Source organism: Magallana gigas, chromosome 4, assembly GCF_963853765.1.
Source record: "Magallana gigas chromosome 4, xbMagGiga1.1, whole genome shotgun sequence".
Taxonomy (NCBI): Eukaryota; Metazoa; Mollusca; class Bivalvia; order Ostreida; family Ostreidae; genus Magallana; species Magallana gigas.
In genome coordinates, this window is record NC_088856.1 from 2,110,097 (window position 1) to 2,129,462 (window position 19,366).

A 19,366-nucleotide genomic window follows, 5' to 3' on the forward strand; every position below is an offset into this window, starting at 1 on the left:
ATTATGTTATTTAACAGCAATTACAATTTATCATATATGACATCTTTAATTATAAATAATGGTTCTTTTCGGCTGTTTTTCATGAATAAATTAGTAAGTTATTTAATAATGTCCTTTTTTAAAATTTTGATTCTGATGAAATAGAATAATATAATGATTTTGTAAGATCAGAAAAAAACAAAGGTAAAAAATGAACCTTAAATTTAAATAAGTTCAAGGTAAACCTCAATGTGAGTGTTATTATAACTGTAAAAGTGTCACAAAATTCTTCATTGCAAATTAAAATAGAACATATAATTGTATTCCGAGAATGAATTATATTATATGAGTACCATTTAAATTTTTTAAAATAAATCTGGCGGCACCATATAATAATATAGCGGCCATCAAAAGGAAATGGGGTTAAACTTTATTGATGTCTCACTGATGTCTCAAGTGTATTCCAGTTGCAATTCAGTAATAATGTGCAAATATACAAAGCAAACTGAAACTCGATATACATGTATATCGCTCGAAACACAGATGTGTCACAAGGTAATCAAATCAAGAAACTTCAAAAAGAAACTTTTAATCTTAAGAGTTTTGAAAACATTCGCATTTCTTTAAGTTATTACAAACGGGACTCTGTCCAGTGTTCAGTTATTATTTAGATGGAAAGTGGAATAAAACATATAATGAACATTGATTGGGACGCAGATCTGCAAAGAATCAAGATATTGCAGCGATGTAATTAAAAGAGAGACACAGGTGAGTAGATAGAATGCATTACATGTCATTGTCGTTAGTATGTTTTATGTGCTACAATGTATCATTACTCAATGACTACAACAAAAACACATGCGTACCGTAAGTTAATTTTGCTTGCTCAAGAAAATGATACTGTTTCAAACATGGCACAAACTGGTTTTCGTAACTATCACTATTTGTTCATGTTAGTATTTAATATAATAAAAAACGGTTTGTTTTTGTTTGTTTGTTTGTTTGTTTTTTTTTTTTTGGTTTTATTTTTGCTTTGTTCATATTGCCTGTATACTGTTATGGTCAATTTTTTATAGTCATGTTTTAATACATAATGTTAAAGCAGAGATAATATTAAGATTTTTATGAAGCAAACGAAGATCATACTAGTCTTGTTTATTTTGACCCGATGCAATTGTTTCCCGGCATACATCAAGCCCCAAAAAATATGCGTTTTTTTAGGCAGAAATACAATTTTGTTAGAACCCTTCAGTTGATCATTACAGCTGCGCTGTTTGCATTTTAAACAATGTTTACATAATTAATACTTTTTGATTGTATTTTTTATATTTTATTTATTCTTACATGTAGAAACATTTTGATCTAAATATTCTATACAAATAACGAATAAAAATCACAATGCTAAAACATCGTGAACTACATTTTTAATGTAATGTTTCAGGAAATACATTCGCGAAAATAGGACATGACATCCCCGAGGCGGATGGAAAAACTATAAAAAGTCTTCACAGAAAATGGGAAAGGCGATGAAATATATTTTGCAATATTAGAGGAAGTAAAGCACTTGAAAACATATTTTTGATATTAACGTATTCATTTCCATACTAATCAACAACGAGAATGTCTAATGCTTGTGCGAAAAGTTTCTGGTTATCTTTTATGGTACTAACTATTTTCAAACTAGGTAATGTACTTTTCATCAACTTTGTTTGTTCAGTCGTAAAATGGTATACTATACTGTTAATCTTTGTATCTTTTTTATATAAAAATTCTAGAAACAACAGCCTTTGTCAAAAAGAGGGCATACCAGACCTCTACAAATGGTTCGTATGAGGCGTTTCTTGGTTGTGATGGTGACATGGACACATTCTCTCTGACAGCTGAAGAAAACAGTCAATGGTTAATGAAAATAGATAAATCAATCAGAATTATTTGGATATATGTGAGCATTAGAGCAGGTAAATAATGGTTTATTATTTTTATTTTTAAGGTACACGTCTTTGTTTATTAATTCATGCTGTTACACACAACTGACACAACCATGCGCATTTTTTTCGTAATGAGTTTTAAATAATTAACAGGTCATAGAAAATGTTTTAGTATTTAAAAACAAATAAAAAATAAATGGCAATTTTATGACACGCGATTTTTGTTTATTTGAACTACGATTGAATCCTGTTTTTTTTATGGATATACTTGTCATAGTATGCCTATATAAATGATTGAACATATCTTTTTTTTTCATTCACGCTGCACTATTAAAACCCAAAGAGCGTGTTAGGATAGTGTAAAAATATATATGAGAATTAAAGTAGATCCAGTGTTCTGTGATGTCACACTTTTTTGTAAAACTTTGAATTCTTTAAAAATTGTGCAAGATAGTTTTATTTATTTTATGTGAATATAATCACATGGATGTAATTAGAATTATTGGTAGGTTCAAGATATTTTCGCACTTAATTTTATACTAAAGTTCCAAATTTTTATATATTTTATCTATGCAAAGGGGAAATAACTCTTTTTCTGACTTTTCTCTCAGTTGTATGTCTAAATGCTATAGTTTTTCTTATTCCAACGATTAATTTTAAAATATTTTTGTAATTTTAGTTTTCTGATAAAGTTGACATTAAAATTAAACAAGAAAAACAAATTTCTGCCTACGAGATTTTACTTTTAACAAAAAAAAATACATTTTTCTAATGCTAAAATATGCTTTAGTTTATGTTTATCTGGCATCTCAAAAAGTGTGATGACATGTATATTTTTTCTTACAGTTGATGGCATTTAAGTCTATTAAGTCGAAATCAGTTCGGTTTTTCAACTTTCCTCAGAGAATTTTACGAGTATGGAGCTACCTTAATAATTTGAATTATATTTGTTAACGTTTTGTGCTTATCTAAGAATATATGTTTTATTAAAATAAACAAAGATCGTTGAATTTGCTACTCCTTCCATTCTATTTTAACATCAGGACTCCTTCATCAAAACGACATACGAACAATATTAAAACTTTTATACTTAGGTGCTTAGTTTAAAAACTGAAACCATGTTTATTTGGTTATTTCTGATAGTCTTTCTTTAAATGCGCATCGATAATATCTTTAAAATGTATGTAACAAAAGCAATTGATTAAATGTTTTAAAAAATCTTGATTCATTTTGGTTTAGTGCATAACGTGTATTAGAAAATTAATGTAAAGAATTCAGAATTCTCTTTTGAATTTTATTATGATATCAGGAAAACAGGTAATATAATTTATAAACAAGTCATAATGTATCTAATGATTCAACAAAATATTATATCAAATTATAACGAACACCAGTGCTTGGAAAGAGAAATTATCCAAGATTTTAGTTATGCGAGGGAAAGAAAATGTACATCTCTTAATTCAATTTTAGTTCAAACCTAGTCTCATTTATATGAAGAAAATCTTAGTGTTAAAAGTCATTCATCACTAGCTTTAAGTGATACGCATGACGATCGCAATCTATTGAGACATACGATCAGTGATTATTATTGCATTTTTTCATGCAGGTACCTATAGAATTACAGTTAAAGATACAGAAAGTGAATATGTTAGTTGTGCAAACATCTCTAAACCTAAAGATAATGCACAGATTATGAAGAAAATAATAACATGCAGCAACTCGGAGTTCAAATATGGACATAAAGTGTTAATCACGTCCTTGGAGAAAAACCCGATGCAGATATATGAAGTTGAAATCATAGGTATGAATAAGCAAGTCTGTGTACCTTGATGAAAATTGCATTGCTTTCTGAACTGTTTCGATATTGATTTAATCATATATATCTACATTCTACTGTCATTCCATTAAATTCCGTGATGTTTAAATGCCTCTAAATGCAACACCTATTCACTGCGTATGGATTTACAAGTAATTTACATAAGTAGTTCTCAAACAGTGATTTCTATGTTATCGGTTAAAAAATGTATTTCATAAATGTTGTCAAAACACCATGTTTTATAATTATTCAAAAAAAAAATGGCTTTATTGTTAAAACCAACATTTCGATAGTTATTTCATATGGATTATATTTTCATGCTCGTCGCTCTCATCTCAACAGTCTCTGTAATAACCAGTTTAAACCAGTTTTACAAATCAGCTGTTCTTGCTGTTGCTAATTTACTCCTTCCGTGATCTGCACTTTATATCGATTTATTTAAGTAAACAATTGATTTCTTCAGTAGGGGAATGTAAATATAAGCATTAAATGATTTATTTTTGACGTCGTCGTGTCAATAACTGCCGTCAGATGAGCAGACAAATTATCATAACACGCTAACGCGCGTTATTCAATTTGTCTGCTCACCTGCCGGCAGTTATTGACACGACGACGTCAAAAATAAATCATTCAATGCTATATTGCACTAAAATGCGAGATATTTTATTATTAAAAAATGTTATGAGAAAATGTTTTGAGCTTCTTGAGGGTTTGATCTATGATAAGCCCGAAATGGCGTAAATTATCTTGCGTGTATATCGAGCGTTGCCAAATGAAGCAAAATCTAAGAACCAGTGTGCGGGAAATAGAACGAGCTTAACCTAAAGATTCGTCAAAATAATCTTTTGCAGCATACCAGTATTCCTTGAAGCTCCAGTAGTGCTTTGCTAAAAATGGGGATGTTACGTGGTGTAAATCGAAAAAGCTATTACACGTCTCCATTCCTTTGTATTCTGTCGAAAAAACAAGCAAAAGAAAGTTTATTTATGGCGGCACAATGAACTTGCGCTTTATTTTTCCATGATCAATATAGCAATGGGTCAAACATCTGTACTGCGCGTACATGTTAATAGTATTCAATCTCTCATTGTTTAAATTCTTTCCTGGCTTAGGTAATTGGATGATATACATACAAGTGCCACACTTTACTAACATTCCGATTCAGTAGTGAGTAAGAATTTTAAAAAATTCCATTTTATCAGAATTACAGCTACATCGTTTTTTGATAGATGAAAAGGAAAAAAAATTAAACACTTACAACTCAATGCAGAAGTTGCATATGGTCAAACTTTTAAGTGGAAATGGGTAATCCTAATATTTTTTTAAAAAAAAGTAAACTATGATTTGTAATTTTTTAAATTAAATAATTAAATAATTTTTAAATAATTCATATATGATATAGATTATATTTATTGCTTAAAACGTTCATATCTAATATTGGTCCTTCACAACCCAGTGTATAGCACTTGAGCCTGTATACAGGAATACTAGTTTGCAAAACCTGATGTTGTATTTATTGCATTTTCTTAGGAAATTGTCACATTTTCAGCTCTCAGGTTCTTTAGAAGTGAATTTTATTTATGTTTAAGATGATATCTGAACCCCCCTAATTAGTCATTATATCTACCTGTGATCAATTTTGAATATAATATATATAATAGAACATTCAACGTTTTTGTCCTTTTCCTACCATTAGGAGTTTCCCAAATAAACCAGACAACTATTTGGAATGTCTCTGACTCGGTGGATACAAAATCAAAAGCTTTGGATAACAATTTAGATACATTCTACAGTTCAGAAGAGAGAACTAATGCTTCGTGGATTCTAATACTTGATGCAACATATCTGATGAAATGGTTTCTTATTTCTATAAGGGGAGGTATTTCTTATTAAATATTTGTCAACTTCTTTTCAATATGATATCTTATCGTTACATATCTCGAATATTATTGATATATTTGTTAATAATTTTGGTAATATTTGTATTGTGAACAGTTTCATTGAATAAAGATGACGAAAAAGTTCTTTCATTTTACCTAAATGAAGATGTTTCAGAATTAAGTAAAATAGTATACTCAATTTGTATATTTAGTATATTTAGTAGCATATATTCTTTGTTGATATCAATTAAAACATATTCCTATAACATTAAAGACATTTTTGAAAGACATTTTTTTCTAATTAAAAGCAACAATTATGTTTTCATAAGTTTCATTTACATTGAAATAACTTTACATATTCTATTATGATAAACGAAATGATAATGTTTAAAAGTCTTATCTCAAACATTGTAACTTAATGCAGTTTATGTTATGTTTGCTCTGTTTTAATCTATTTTAAACCCAAATATAGATATAATATTTCAGATTATTAAGAAAAGTATGGCGATGTGAATAACATGTAAATAACAAACATATCTTTATAAAACATAATTACATAAGTACTACTTGTATATATATTTCTTAAACATACTACAATGTACTTGCTTTCATCATAGGGACATTTGAAGTACACATTACAACTGGAGACGCAGAGTTAAATTTGACGACATTGTGTAAACGTTTCAGTTTGCCTGGAATAATACAAAATCACACAGCATTAGAATGTGACAAGGAAATGCGTGGAGATACAATAGTTTTAAAAAAGATGGATGAAGACTCTTTGCGATTATTTGAATTTATTCCAATAAGCAAGTATAAGTTTAATCAATTTTACCATGTTTTATTTTTTTTCCTGATATTATTCATTTCATTATAGGATACTTGTTCTAAACACTTCGTGGAAATAGATATATATTTTAATATAATTGCATAGGAAGTTTGAAATAATTTAAAAGTATAAAAAGTAAAAAGGAAACTTGATGAAGAATTCATAAGGTAACCAGTTAATTGTTTTTGGTAATGATACACTCATTTGAAATTAACACACACACACACACACACACACACCCACACACCCACCCACAATTAATTATAGTATATATAAGGTCACTTGAATTTTGTAAATATTCAAAACCACTTGTCTCTTTCATACGTATTAAACATATAAACTGGTTAGATTAACAAAAATTGCTCAATTCTGTTTTTCTTCAATATATTTACGAAGTGATCCATTGTATAAATGATCTTTTATTTGCAAATCTTAATTTCTTTTAGGTTTACTCTAACATTTTGATTGTAATTGCTGGTAAAATTGTCCTTTCAATATCAGGATTGAGTATAAGATTGTAATGTTCTCTTGAAATTTAAAATTTGTAATTTATTTTAATATTGTCAGAAAAATCTTGCAAAATTTACACTGCACATATTTGTAATCAAAACTCTAGTTTTTTCTCGAACAGAATTATCACCTCATAATATTCAAAGAATGATTCCTTATTACTTATATTTATATAATTTTAAGCAATCGTACGATTAAATATTTTAATATAAATAAGCAAACCCTGCTGGCGCATCGATTTGGGGTCATTTGTATTATGGGTTATATAGTACAAAATCGATACGTAGTGTTATCACAGGCAAAGACACTGGAAAATGTAAATATAGCTAAATTAAATCTTTTTGATTACAGTATGTCCTACAAATCATTACGGACCAAGCTGTGCAAAATGTCCACAGAAGTGTCGGTCTTGTGATTCTATCACTGGGGTGTGTATTCAATGCCAAGAGACGTACTATGGAGAGTTTTGCCATCTTAACTGTCCAGTTAACTGTCTCAATTTGATATGCGACCAACAGACAGGATCCTGTGATGGCTGCAAAGAAAGATTTGAGGGGAAAAGTTGTAAGCTTGAAATGGCTTCATTGAAAATATCTACAGGTTTCTTGATATTTTTTATATATGTGATCAATTTTCATTGTTTGTGTCGTTGATCATTTTTTGATTTAAATATATTCAATTGTTGTTAAAGGAAAAACTCGAGTTTTTTTTTAATGAAACCTGTGACAAATCAACTTTAATTGACAAAGAAAGTAGTTTCGCTGCACAAAAAATAATTGAGAATATTCATGTTATAATAAAAACTATATAAGGAATTAAATAGCAAACGTTAATTTAACTGATAATTAGAGATACTTGTTTGAGGAAATCTACTGTAATTTTCTTTTCATTAAACTACAAGAATGTATCATACATTTTTACACAAAAAACAACAAAGTACACTAAGAGTTCCGTTTGACAGATAGTAGAATTTGCCTAAGTATGTCGACCTCTATTCTACTTTTTATACTTTGTGATGAAAGGGTCAAAATAATATTTTAATATATTATATCATTGTTGTGGAAATTTGAAAACTGAATTTGACTACAATATAAAACACCAGCGCATTTTTATATGACATATACTATAATCATTTCTCAAGAAAAGAATTAAAAAACACAGACGCTAGATGATTTTTAAAGAGCGAAAGTTTCTGTTCAATAAAAAACTGCCTTTAATTTGTTTTTCTGTTCGCTGCTCCAGTGAGTTTTTTTTTTACAAGAAACTATATGTTTAAAAAATGAAAATTATTAATTAAAATCTTTCGTTTTAGATACGGAAAATGCTCGTTCCTCTGACAAATCAACCTTTGTGTCCCCCATAATGGAGAAAAAAAGTAATTACGTTTCGTATAGAATACATTGTTCATACAGATTATGCATGCATTTATGAACACGTTTAAAGACGATTGCTATGCTTATATTTCATTTATCTGAAATAGTTACGTAAACATGGAAATTAAAGACATATATAGTGAAGTTAAATTAACTGCAATCAAATATTGTTTAATTTGATCTATCATCGTAAACAATATTAGCAACAGCAGAAATATATAGAGCAGGATCAAAAAGGTCGTTTTAGATTAATAGCCAAATTTCAAACAGCACAAATTTCCTTTTGCTTATGCGTTTTACTTTCACAATAACAGACAGACAGACAGTCACATTGAATATAATTAGTAAAATTTTACAAATGCTTATTTTCAAGCAGTGTCTATTCAAGGACGCACTGATAAAAAAAAAAACTATCCGATAATGCTAAATTACAGTCAAAAATTAAATCCTTACGCTATGTTTCCGGATGAATAACATAATAACAATGCGTTATGTCTAGTTTATGTTTTAAGCTCACCTGAGCTGAAAGCTCAAGTGAGCTATTCTGATCACATTTTGTCTGTCGTCTGCCTGTCTGTCTGTCTGTAGACTTTTCACATTTTCAACATCTTCTCAAGAACCACTTGGCCAATTCCAACTGAACTTGGCACAAAGCATACTTTGACTAAGGGGATTCAAAGTTGTGAAAATTAAGGGCCACGCTTTTTTGCCAAGGGAAATAAATAAGAATTATTGACAGTTTTCGAAAAATTTTACATAGAAATGTAAAGAAATGTATAGAATAAATCTTGAAAAATCTTCTTCTCAGAAAGGTTTTAGCCAGGCAAGATGTACCTTATGTGGGAACATCCTCAGGTAGTGTGGATTCAAAGTTGTAAAAAATCAAGACCCCCGGGGTTAGGGTGGAGCCATAATAGGGGTCAAATCTTACATCGGAATATATATAGAGTAAATCTTTAAAAATCTTCTTCCAAGAAAGCAATAAGCCAGGAAAGCTGAAACTAACGTGGAAACATTGTCAGCTGGTAGTAAAAATTCAAAATTGTAAAAATCTTGACCTACGGGTTTAGGGTGGGGTAACAATTGGGGGGGGGTCAAATTCTAACATAGAAATATATAGAGTAAATCTTTAAAAAAATTCTTCTCAGAAACCATTCAGCAAGGAAACCTGAAACTTATGCTGAAGCAACTTCAGGTAGTGTAGATTCAAATTTGTGAAAACATAACCCCATGGGATTGAGTGGGGCAACAGTGGGGGGGGGGGGTGGTCGAATCTTTTCATAGGAATATAGAAATTAAATCTTCTCAGAAGGCAGTCCACCAGAAAAACTGAAACTTACGTGGAGGCATCGTAAGGTGGTGTAAATGTTTTAAGTTGTGAAAATTATGACCCCTGCGGATAAGATGGGGCCACAATGGGGGGGGGGGCTCAAATTTTAACATAGAGTAAATCTTAAAAACAAATTCTTAGAAAAAATTCAGCCAGGAAAGCTGAAACTTATGTAGAAGCATCCCCAGGTAGTGTAGAATCAAGGTTGGGAAGATTTTGACTCCAGAGGGTTGGTTGGAGCCACAGTGGGAAGGGGGTGGGGTTGTTGAATTTTACATAGGAATATATAGAGTAAATCTTTAAAAATCTTCTCATTAAACCATTAGGCCAGGAAAGCTGGAACTTGTGTGGAAGCATTCTCTGGTAGTGTAGAATTAAAGCTGTGAAAATCATTAACCCCGGGGGTAGGATGAAGCCACAATGGAGGGTTGAATGAAGGGACGGGGTAATGGAAAAAAGTATCTGTAATAGAGTTTAATTAATTACATTTTAAAAGTAATTGAGTGGGGCCACAATGTGGAGTCGTGAATGTAGAGAAAACGTTCAAGGTTTGATGTTGTTTTATATCCTGTATATAAACAAAAGGGTCTTTTTGAGAACTGCAATACTAAATGTGATATAAATATAAAAGCATCCTGTTCGAAAAGGGACGTGATTATAAAAATAAAAATATCCATGTATTATACCAAATTGTCCAGATTTTCTGTATAATGAGTCCTTGAAGCTAACTTTATTCTTAATTGTTTATTGTTGCCTATTGTTGCTCAGGTGAGCGATGTGACCGGTTGGCCTCTTGTTTGTTGTGTTGCGTTTTAAAAAAAAAAGAGTTTATGATTTTCGTCAGGACAAGTAGTCGATTCAACACCATTTTCGTTGTTATACGATATAGACGTAAGTAAGATATACAAGTCACTTGATCGAACTCATCATTTGCTAAAACAAATTCAATACATACTCCTTTGTATTAAACGTTTTTAATGAAAAACAACTGAAGATGGCAACAACGTTGACCCGATCATTCTATGGAGTATGTTGGTAATCCTCTCGATACTTGCTGCTGTTGTGATTATTCTTTTCGTTCATAGGTAAGTCAATACGTTAATTATACGTCTTATTAACCAAAATAGGAAATAAAAAAAAACGTCGTATACAACTTCTATTTATATATTATAATATTCTAACAAGAAATATTTTAGCAAGAAAAAAGGAAATCCAATAGTAAAAAACGTTGAGGACAATGACACCAATATAGAACTCCACGGAGAGATCTCCACACACGAGTTTGACCTTGTGGAGATTGTGGAGGACGATCCTGATGACGTAGAGGAGGAAGACATCACCGTAGAATACAATAATTTGACGTCACAGAGGGTGTCTATAAATAAGTTCATCGAGGATTTGCCGAGCAGAATAAATAACGGTGCCTTGGAGGGAGAGTTCAATGTATAAATCATTATATATTTTGAAATTACGCTTAAACGGTCTTTGCACAGAAATCTTTGTTGTGACGTTTTAAATTTATCTTTGTAGGATCTTCCAAGAGGACTATTCGAATCATATTCGAACGCGTTGAAGACTTACAACAGAAACAAAAACAGATATAAAGGAATCTACCCGTGTAAGTATATTCTCTAAAGCATGGAATTCAAGATTTTAGTTATATATTAAGAATTACGAACAAACAACGAGTGCATCCTGTGATAAGAATTGTACAAAAGCCTAAAACAATATACAAGTGAAGTATTATTGATGATATTTAATGATATGGTAGTGTCTTTGATTTAGAAATCATAAAGAAAGTAATATACAGCATGTTAGATGAATGTAGCTAACCTAACTCTCTGTTATTCCATGATAGAACTCTATGTTTCATGTAAAAATTATATTCCAGGCTGATCACATATATGTATAATGTCTGCAGTACTGCACTGGATACCACCGATTTCAAATAAATAAACTATATATCTATTGATAAAATATACTAAGGACAATCCCGCAGGTTCTGAAGTACTCCAAACATTTAGGAAAGAAAACTTTTATAAAATAATGTTCGAAAATAGAATGTTACAGACAATAATTAATAACATTTTCATTCTGCTTGATCTAAAGTTATCCTCCCTTTCAGATGATCACAATTGTGTTAAGCTGACAAGAGATGACGATGATACCAAGGGATATGTCAACGCATCCTACATACACGTTAGTTAGATATGCATGAAATAATGGTTTATTAATCTTTTCATGTTTTAATACACCAGTATTTCTTTCTAAGATAGTAAATTCTTTATACATTAAGTAACTGTTGTTTCTTTTTATTAATTATTTATAAGAAAAACACCTTCTGTAGGGCTATGGAAAAGAAAAGGCATACATTGCAGCACAAGGTAATACTTTTATAAATTTTCTTAATTTCGTAATAATAAATAATGATTTTTTCATTGGTATAAATTATAAAAGGCATCATGTGTTAATTCACATAATAAACAAAACGATAACTCGAACAAAGCTACACTTGTATGGTTAACACAAATAAAAAAAATAGCCATCAACGTGAGAATGCTTTTAATCAATATGTTTTCCTTTTTCAAAATACCTGACAGCAAAGTTTTTTACAGGTCCTTTTAATCCAAGAACGTTAGAAGATTTTTGGGGAGTTTTTTGGCAAAACGACTGCACAAGAATCGTTATGCTTACAAATTTGTACGAAGGAGATAAGGTAACTTGTTTGTTGAAATTTTAGAAAATGTTTTAAATGTTCTGTATTAAACCACTTTTTATTTTATGATTTAACATTTGTGACTAATCTGTATAAAGAAAATAAGAAAACTTGCCTAAATATGGAACATTCTCATGATAAGAAACGTTAAATAAATAACTTAATTTTGTTTTTATTTTCCCAAGTCGTTACATTATACTTTGTTTATAATGCTCTTATCAGTTTCACCTTGACACTGATATTTGGTTGTGTTTCATAGATGAAATGTATGAAGTACTGGCCAGATACAGAACTAAATATTGGTCCATATACCATTGAGTTGGACGGTATGGATGTGTTTAACTCGTACACAGTGCGGTATTTGACCGTAAAGTACCAGGTCTGTATTTGCTCTCTTAATTGATATCGTAAAAAATTTTCTTAATTCTTTTATTTGATATGAAAAATTTACAAATTATATGCATAATCAAAATGTAAGACAGTAAGTAAAATAAAGCTTATACCTGCTTGATATCTTAAACATAATCCAATCGAGAAAAGACAATCACAATGTTTTTTTAGTAGTATGATATAATGATATTGTTTTCCCTCGGACTGAAATGTCACATTTCCATTGGTTTAAATATAACACGTAACTTCCAAATACATTTTAATGTTTTACTGGTAATGATTTATATTTGGTGATATGGCAGACGCTTTGCCTAGATCTTCTTATCACGTCATGATACAGAAACCATGTCCGCATTTATAAGTACTTTTTATTTTGCTTTTAAAATTTCTTTAAATAACAGTAGTTGCCTTTTGAAATAATGTCATTTTTTGTGTCTGTGGCAGAATTAATTTAAGGCATCGAAATCACTGTCTCAAGATACAGCCCGAAGTTAGCATAGCTCTCTCCTATTCATGACTATTTGAACACAAAGTATCGTCAAGTTGAATATCCCGCGCCTTCTCTTACGTCACGTTTTATCTTGTTTTAATTCTACACGTAGTTCGCTGTTACTGCATCAACAGTAAATATTATATTTTGTGTAAACTGTGATTATAGATAAAAGATCGTATCAAAGTGCAATCTCTTACTATGGTTTACTCGCAAAAAATCACGGCCATATGCCAGAGAATCGTACAAAATGGCCATGGCTTAAGACGATGAGTCGAGATTTGCTCAAACATCTGCGGAGAAAAAGAAAGTGAAAACTTTTTTTGTAAATATTACAAAAACCGTTGAAAGTGACCAAGAGTGCAGCGAAGATTCCTAGACTATTTAGTAGTTGAAACTGGGGTTTAATGGGAATTTGAAAGTAAGACTGGGAAAGATGTAGGGCAACTTTTACATGGATCCTCTGGCGAACAAAACACGTATTACGTTTGATACTTCGTCTCTCCGTCTATGACTCATCAATTTGATATATGTCCGAAGTCAGTCAGTAGCGAACCTTATAGAAACACTGTAGATTTATTAATGGTTGCTTTGATATTGTTATGTACATTAACTTTTCATATTTGCAAATACGACATACCTTAGGAGGAAGTGAAAAAAGTGACACAATTCCACTTTACGGCCTGGCCTGACAAGTCCGTCCCAGAAGATGTGACCTCGTTGATCAGCTTCCGGAATCTCGTAAGGAGTGGCCTAACGTCTTCAGATGGACCAATAGTTGTTCACTGCAGGTACATTTGCCACTTGTAAATCCTCGTTATATATTGAATGTCAAGATGATATGTGGACTGTCATAAAAAGTAATTGCCTGAATTATTCAACATCATTAAATATACATAACTAAAAAAGTTAATTGCATGATTTTATATTACTTACAAGAATGACTTATGTTTATTGTGGTTTTTTCTTTCTTCTAAAATCAAGTTCCATGATAGGAAAAAAAACTTTGAGATGGTTGACAGTTTGTTATTGTCATTTTATCATTTTCACAAAATATTTCTAGCTGGCTTTAAAGCTTTATTTAATATTTTAGACAAAACTATTGATGTTTCATGCAGTGATTACATTTGATTTATGTATGTTAAGCGCTGGAATTGGTAGAACCGGTACATTTATCGCCATCGATTATCTTCTGGAAGAGGGAGCTGTTGAGCAAACTGTTGACGTCAAGGGATACGTCATTTCACTTCGACATCAAAGAGGGAAATCCATTCAGACATACGTACGTTTACTCAAATTTACATTTTTTTTTTCAGACGTTGATAACTTTTTGTATGGAATCCTCTTTATGAAACGTGTAGTATCTAATTCTTTTACACGATTCTATAAACAGTTATAAAACATCATGTAAGAGTGTATCATACAATTTATAGATAAAAAGAGTGTTGTTGGGGAGTTTTATTGGCTCACTGTGTATGTACCTTTACATATTTTATCAAATCAGCAGAAAGCAACCAGATAAAAAATAAGTATATTTGACTAATTAATAGACAAATATAGGCCATTTAAAAAACTTTTTTAATTAAATTCAAAAAATATAAACAAAAGACTTAAACAGATTTAAACTTTAAATCTTCAATACACAAGCCCAAGACATTAACCACTGAGCAAGACGATAATTTCGCAAAGTGTTTATATCGCCAGTGTGACGTAGTGTCATAAAAAGTATAAACCTCGAGGTAAAGAGCTACCTGAATATTCATAATACATACATAAAACCAGCATAAAAATTAACTAAACGATCAATTATTTTATGACATTTTTCTAACATTTCGATGACAGATACTACAGGTACTACATTAACAGTTACCATAGATTCGCTATTATACTGTCTTAATATTATTTTTAACTTCATAAACTGATAACTATGACGGTACATGTATCAATTTCAGGAACAGTACGTCTTTCTTCACGACGCTGTCGTTGAGGGATTCACTAACACCATTGGTCAACAAAGCTGTCTAGATGTGTTATGATGGACGGATCAGCTTTGACGTCGAATAAATCTGTTAATCTTTGAAATGCAAAGGAATGGTAGTGATTTTACAAACGAAAAAACGATTAAAGATTAAAAGAATATGTATTCCAACGTTTGTTGACAGCTCTACAGAAGATAATATTGCTGCCATAGTTTTTGCCAATTGTTTTGTTTAAATTGTTTTATTGCGAATAAGGTTTCAATAAATGACTACTACATTTATATCGAATGCAAAAAAAGGATCTTTTGTCAAACAATTTAGGTAAAGCATGTCTTAATTTAATATCATCTTTAACAACATGTTTTTGCATTGTTCAATTATGTCATGTAATTTAATGCACAATACGTCATCCAATTCCTCCCCAAAAATTGATCTAACATTGGTCTAGACCGCTGAGTAGATTTTTATTTTTTGAAACACAGATAGAACGATCCACCTGATTTCTAAAATATCATTAGTTAAAGTTAAACTCTAACGTCGGGTGTTCAGTCTACATAATGACATCATGTTTCATACGTAAAACATAAAACTTTTTTCTTTGGAAATAGCTGAAGAGAGTTACATGATTTCGATTTTTTTTAATTTTTTCCTTTATTGTCTATCAATTTAATTCATATGTTAACTACAGCGGTTATAAAATTGAAAAATTTACTTGGTATCCCTTGATTTATATGTATTTATTTTCCATCAGATAATTTGATAAGACATGTGTAGAACTAGTCGTGTTTCTTAATTAAGGCACAATTTAAACTTGTTTGGTTTCGATTTATTTACTTTTAATTTTAAATTACCTTTAATTAAACATTGGAACGTTTTTAACTAAGTATATTCTCACTTGTCACTGATTTTCTTATTTATACGTATTACAATTAATCCTTGCTTTGTAAGCCTCTCGCTGCGCTTAGTATTAATGTTATTATTTAAGTGAATGAAAAGTTTTGACATATCAGCATATTTAAAAGCAATTTCACTGTCTATCACGCTCATTTAAAATCCCTGCATATTTCCATTTTTAGTAAACTTAAGTCGCAGCAAAGGTTTTTTCCCTAATTCATACAAGTATTTCCATTAATATGCTTCATACTTTTAAACACTACTGATAAACCTTTACTATAAATAATGCACATATATTAAGATTTACAAGCATGACAAGAATGATTATTTGTCATGCATAAGAAATTAAAAAAATGAACATCACTTAGTACTAAATAAATTGAATTAGGAATTCCTTATGAATATCCTTAACATGTAATTGATACCTGGCTTTATCATACATTTACAAAAGATTTCAGATACCATTTCTTTTAACTACTGTGTAAGTGTCTTGTAAACTTGGTTCACTTATATTTAGTGAGAAACTTTTGTATCACTTTATAAAAGCGCAATATTTGGGAAAGACCTGTAGAAAATTCATTTATAAAAATGCACTCTTTGAATATTTTTTTCTGTTTCTGATATGACTTTGGATAAAATGATAAGTGCATTTTACTATATAGATATTACCCGTTTATCTTAAGCTCTGATACATTCCTAAAGAGCAACGTCAAATTTTGTATAATATATTTTCACGTCTATAAAACCATGAAATTAGCCTCAGTTTTGCTAAATAAGTAAAACTTCGTTGGAATATTTTTAAACAAATACATGTTAAACTTTAAAAAACCACAAACAATCATTACAATTGAATAGGTTATATGTATTCCAGGAAACTTGATGAATAGATCTAAACAGCGACCAGAAACTTCCTTAATATCACCAATTGATACATTTCAATTACAAAGCTTCATGCCTATCACATTTTTCCGTCCGTATCCTCGGTTTATGAAATAGAGTAGTATATGAGAATGCAAATTATTTAAGTATTACCAAAAAACAAATGGAGATGTTTGAATTTTAAAACAAAATAAGATAAATATGTTAACTATTGTTGAAGTATCTCATTTGAGTATCACAAGCGCAGCATGCATAACAAACAAATGTTTTGTAGATGCACCATTTTAAAAAAAAATAAGCATAATACTTTTATGTACCTTAAACCTCATTTTGAGTAAGTAGTTCATTAGTTTGAGGTCAAATGATAGCTTTCTTAACGATAATAAAGTTAAACGTTTCATACAGCACACACATCGTTTTCTTTAACCAATGAATTCAAATAGTGTAACAGAATTTTGTTACAACATGTTTTCAAAGTAATGCTAATAATGTGTAATGCTACAAATTTAGCATTACAAGAAATGGTAATGTTATGCATTACTTTCCAAAATCTAGTGTAATACTGGCATTACAAGGCATTGCTTTGCTATACTATAAATTGTTTATACATGTCCATTCTTAAAATCATAATTAATTGTATAACTGAAATTGTATTTGATTGAAAACTATTTTTAAAAATATAGAAATAATTCTTAAGATTAAACTATTTCAATTGTATTATTATTTTTTAAAATCCATTTTAAAATTGCCAATATTATTAGCTATAACAACATAATATCATTTTAAGAGTCTTGTTATTAAGAGTTTGAAATCGTTTAGAGTGAAGAAAGTGTCAACAGCACACAATACCCTCAGGATATAATCTACGTATCGAAACAATCTTTTGTTTTAAACAGTACAAGTAAGTAAAAAAGTAAAAGTAAACACCCCCACCCACTTCTAATGACTGCGTTCAAATAAAATAGTGGACAGACATGCTCCTTTTAAAGCAAAAAAAATATACTGACACTGTCCAAACATGATCTCTGTAAGCTTAAAAATCACTGATATTAAACCCATTTTAACATAATTTTTTCTCTCTCTCTCTCTCTCTCTCTCTCTCTCTCTCTCTCTCTCTCTCTCTCTCTCTCTCTTTCTCTCAATTTCTGTGTTACATATTAAGTGTTGGTGCACTGACAGAAAATGCAAGATTCATTTGTTTCTTTTATTTACAATTGCATGTACACTTAATATATTCTAACATAAGGATTTTCAAACAGTATCTTTCATTCCAAGCTTCACCTGCTCCTGTAGAACATTAATTCAATATAGCTATGTAAATTTCAAACCGACAGGATGAAACTTTGATGATCACAAGGTGCAACATCAATCTTGAATTATTCCTTAAATTTAAACTTGATAATGCATGAACATTATCCTATAGATATGTAAAAGTATGTTTTATTATAGACCTAATATTTCCCGAAGTAATGGTAATGGTAATACATTACCTTTACCTTTTTGTGTAGAGGTGTTGGTACATTTGATAGCATCGACCGGGTTGGGCACGGTAGCCCCGGGTTTGAGCCTGGTCTGTCGCTCTCGCGGTAACATTGGTACATTGGGCAAGCTACTTTACTCTCCTAGTGCACTCTCTCAACCCAGGGGTCAAAATTGGTACCTGGCACAAAAGACGAGCTGGTAATGTGAATGTAAAGCATTAGCACCGTAATTTGGCAGCTCTGCATGTATTCTCCCCAGGGAGTTGAGGATGCTATGGATTGTACAGGTCTTGTCAGGGGGTATAATGTAGGAGTCGTGCAAATTAATGTACTTTGCGAGCAAGACTATAAACCTCTACCTTTACATTTTACTCATGTAATGGTAATGTAATGCATTACGTCAAGAAAATTAAGTAATGGTAATGGTAATTTGAAGCCCAAATGCATGAGGTAATGGTATTGCATTGCATTACTTTACAATGTAATTCACCTTAAACCTGATATATATACAGCAAAACTCGTTTATAACGAATTTCAAGGGACCGTAAAAAAAACCTTAGTTATGGCCGTAATTCGCTAAACGTTAATAATTAAGGGGTTTTCCAGCTAACAGTTTTCTAAACTATCGTAAGTTATGAAATTAGTATTACCGTCATTTACAAAATATTTCAATATAACCATTTCATTTCAATTTTTAACTTCCGTATACTATTTGAATTTGAGTATGTTATATGTGCATCTTAAAATTCCATGTTTCTTCAATGAAATTTGAAATTGAAAAAATTCGTTATAAAAATGATAAAATACGTTAAAACTTTGGCAGCGGGGGTCTTAAAATTACTTCGTTATAGCCGTAAATTCGTTATAGCCGTGTTCGTTATATACATCAATT

The 19,366-nt window shown here is 30.5% G+C and overlaps 2 protein-coding genes across 2 annotated transcripts; both read left to right on the plus strand.

Annotated features, from left to right (window-relative positions):
* The first annotated feature begins 495 nt into the window (after window positions 1–495).
* Window positions 496–6,897, plus strand: LOC136274700 (uncharacterized). Its single transcript, XM_066082183.1, has 7 exons — window positions 496–747; window positions 1,421–1,663; window positions 1,755–1,937; window positions 3,514–3,708; window positions 5,420–5,602; window positions 6,221–6,416; window positions 6,879–6,897. The coding sequence occupies exons 2-7, from the start codon at window positions 1,600–1,602 to the stop codon at window positions 6,895–6,897; spliced, it is 840 nt and encodes a 279-aa protein (XP_065938255.1). The 5' UTR covers window positions 496–747; window positions 1,421–1,599.
* A 2,865-nt stretch (window positions 6,898–9,762) lies between these two features.
* Window positions 9,763–15,372, plus strand: LOC136274341 (tyrosine-protein phosphatase non-receptor type 7-like). Its single transcript, XM_066080893.1, has 10 exons — window positions 9,763–10,730; window positions 10,842–11,088; window positions 11,176–11,263; window positions 11,771–11,844; window positions 11,993–12,029; window positions 12,261–12,361; window positions 12,621–12,740; window positions 13,887–14,032; window positions 14,388–14,523; window positions 15,194–15,372. The coding sequence occupies exons 1-10, from the start codon at window positions 10,675–10,677 to the stop codon at window positions 15,275–15,277; spliced, it is 1,089 nt and encodes a 362-aa protein (XP_065936965.1). The 5' UTR covers window positions 9,763–10,674; the 3' UTR covers window positions 15,278–15,372.
* The last annotated feature ends 3,994 nt before the right edge of the window (window positions 15,373–19,366 follow it).

Excerpts from the sequence above, each read along its gene's own strand:
- LOC136274700 (XM_066082183.1), top strand. The coding sequence starts at position 1,600 with ATGTCTAATGCTTGTGCGAAAAGTTTCTGGTTATCTTTTATGGTACTA. Across the intron at positions 1,664-1,754 it reads ACTAACTATTTTCAAACTAG|AAACAACAGCCTTTGTCAAA; the intron begins GTAATGTACTTT and ends TAAAAATTCTAG. Across the intron at positions 1,938-3,513 it reads ATATGTGAGCATTAGAGCAG|GTACCTATAGAATTACAGTT; the intron begins GTAAATAATGGT and ends TTTTTCATGCAG.
- LOC136274341 (XM_066080893.1), top strand. The coding sequence starts at position 10,675 with ATGTTGGTAATCCTCTCGATACTTGCTGCTGTTGTGATTATTCTTTTC. Across the intron at positions 11,264-11,770 it reads ATATAAAGGAATCTACCCGT|ATGATCACAATTGTGTTAAG; the intron begins GTAAGTATATTC and ends CCTCCCTTTCAG. Across the intron at positions 12,741-13,886 it reads ATTTGACCGTAAAGTACCAG|GAGGAAGTGAAAAAAGTGAC; the intron begins GTCTGTATTTGC and ends GACATACCTTAG.